At 30.3% G+C, this 2,376-nt stretch overlaps 1 protein-coding gene across 1 annotated transcript; it reads left to right on the top strand.

Annotated features, from left to right (window-relative positions):
- Nucleotides 1-2,098, top strand: LOC107161733 (protein takeout-like). The gene is made up of 4 exons (XM_089225275.1): nucleotides 1-260; nucleotides 813-1,199; nucleotides 1,312-1,467; nucleotides 1,622-2,098. Exons 1-4 carry the CDS (start codon nucleotides 179-181, stop codon nucleotides 1,771-1,773), a joined length of 777 nt encoding a protein of 258 aa, XP_089081401.1. The 5' UTR covers nucleotides 1-178; the 3' UTR covers nucleotides 1,774-2,098.
- Nucleotides 2,099-2,376: the final 278 nt, after the last annotated feature.

The raw sequence follows: 2,376 nt of genomic DNA, 5'->3' as shown, positions 1-2,376 counted from the left end.
GGCATCACATTTACGACGGTTTCAGTTTTAGAAGTAACTTTGGAATTAAGAATTTCCTCAGTTTTTTCAAAACTTACAAATAATCCAAAATACAATTAGCATTTAAACGATCCGATATCGATTTAATTTGGAATTTTTTAATTTTTTATTTTACAATCTTAATATTTTCAATTTCAAAATGGCAAAATCGTTGCTGATCGTTTCTGCTTTATTTTTGGCCGTCGTTGCATCTGTAATTGCTGCACCCACACCGAAAAAACGTAAGTAATTATTTAAGTTAACTTCAATATTTGTAAGATTTCAATTAATAAGTGATATTTTTCACACAAGATTCGCTGAAAAATATTATGTTATTTTGATGAAAAAATAAAATAAAAAACGTTAGTTAAGTTGCCTATAGTATTTGCCTGGTCAACTGGTTTATAACAACTCAACTTTAATAACTAAATCCAATAAGAATAAAAATAACCAAGTATAATATAATTTTAACGTTATCATTGTCTTAAGTTTAATATATTTTAAATAGTTTGTGTAAAAAAAATTGTTTCATATGTGATAGAAAAAAAGAAAAAAAAAAAAAAAAATGTTATTCTTAATGCATTTTTCGATTTTAGATAGTGTTTATTTTGTATAGATATATTTAACCAAAAAATTTAAAAATTTTTTAAATTTTTCAAATTCAATGTTAGTTTAAGTATACCGAAATCGACTTAGTACGATAGTTGACTATTGATATTATTTTATTATAATATTATAATATTATAATATTAAAATTGTATGTTTCTAATATTCTTATAAATATTTCTTTACAGAAATATCTTTCAATTTATGCAAGAAAAGTGATCCAAACCTTGACAAATGTTTGAAGACCTCCATCCAATCAGTCATTCCGGATTTGGCCGAAGGATACCCGAAACTTAGAATTCCAGCCATCGAACCGTTCGAGCTGCCGTCATTGGAAATCGAACACGGCAAGGGATCCAGCAAAGCTGTCAGTATTGACTTGAAGTTGAAGGACGTCAAAATCATGGGCTTGACCAGCACAGTGATCGACTCCTTGAAAGTCGACGTGGAAAACTTCAAGGCAAGCGGCAAGATTAGCTTCACAAAACCACTCGAGATCACTGGACAATACACGGTCAACGGCAAGGTGCTCGTTTTGCCGATCACCGGTAACGGACCGTGTTCCATTGTCTTAAGTAAGTTTTCAACTTACCATTAAAATACTTTCCATATCCTGCGTTTATATTTTTGCATATTCGTATGTATGTTATGTTATATTTTTATTTACGATATCATTGTTTTCCGCAGACGAACCCGTTTTGGAATTGGAAGAAATGTCCGGTACTCCATTCGAGAAGAACGGTAAAACCTTCGTCCAAATCAAGAAAGTCAACCTGAAGGTGGCTAGCGTCAAAAATCTGAAAGTCAATTTGGAGAACCTTTTCAATGGAAACAAACAATTAGGTATGTATTTCATACTTCAAGTTTATCATTCTATACTCAATAATTTTTGTCATACACTATTGTATTAACAAAATATGATTGAGGAGTGTATTATACTATTCTAATATTTTATTTTCCGTACTAAATCCGTTTTTTTTTTTTGTTTGTACAATAGGCGATAGCATGAACTCCATCCTGAACCAAAACTGGGAAGTTCTTCTTGAAGAATTGAAACCAGCTTTCGAAGAAGCGATTGGAGCTATCTCGCAAGATATCGTCAACAAAGTATTTCAAAAGACCGCATACTCAGACATATTCCTTTTGTAATCAGTTTGGTCTGATCTTGACGGTAGATGTTTCCTAACAAAAAATGTTGTTTTTTAAGTTTGATGTCTGTTTCCGTCAGTAAGCGCTCGAGTAGCTCTACAAAAATGTCTAAAGTGATCGACGCTAAAGAGATGCTCACATAAAGCGCAAACTTTCTGGAGACTTGTTGTTATTTTTTATAAAACAACGACTAATGTGCACGTCTCAATACCTAATTGATGACGTGCAATTATTTATTTGAAAAACCTAGAGTTTTTATTAATTTATTAAATATTATTTATATGAAACAAAATAAATAAACAAATTAAATTATTATTAAAATATACATTGAGTTGAATTTATTTCCTGCTAAAAATTATCCGACCAAAGACCTTTACCACTACTACGAATATAATAATATACTTTAAACAGTTGTAAACGTTCAACGTTAAGGTCATGAGCCTTGAATCATGACACTATAATACGTGTTTTTAATGATTTTTTAATGATTTTACATAATTATTCCCACTCCTGGATGGTAGAGGAAACTAAACTACGAATAAACATTGTCCATGACATATCAAATAAACAATTTTACATCAATGTACTATTTTTATTTGTAAA

This window comes from Diuraphis noxia, unplaced genomic scaffold (genome assembly GCF_037042655.1).
Source record: "Diuraphis noxia isolate RWA-SAM2 unplaced genomic scaffold, SU_Dnox_SAM2 contig0004, whole genome shotgun sequence".
Lineage (NCBI taxonomy): Eukaryota > Metazoa > Arthropoda > Insecta > Hemiptera > Aphididae > Diuraphis > Diuraphis noxia.
Note: the sequence above shows the minus strand (reverse complement) of the source record. Positions and strands in the feature narration are given on the sequence as shown.

Excerpts from the sequence above, each read along its gene's own strand:
- LOC107161733 (XM_089225275.1), top strand. The coding sequence starts at position 179 with ATGGCAAAATCGTTGCTGATCGTTTCTGCTTTATTTTTGGCCGTCGTT. Across the intron at positions 261-812 it reads TGCACCCACACCGAAAAAAC|AAATATCTTTCAATTTATGC; the intron begins GTAAGTAATTAT and ends ATTTCTTTACAG. Across the intron at positions 1,468-1,621 it reads CAATGGAAACAAACAATTAG|GCGATAGCATGAACTCCATC; the intron begins GTATGTATTTCA and ends TTTGTACAATAG.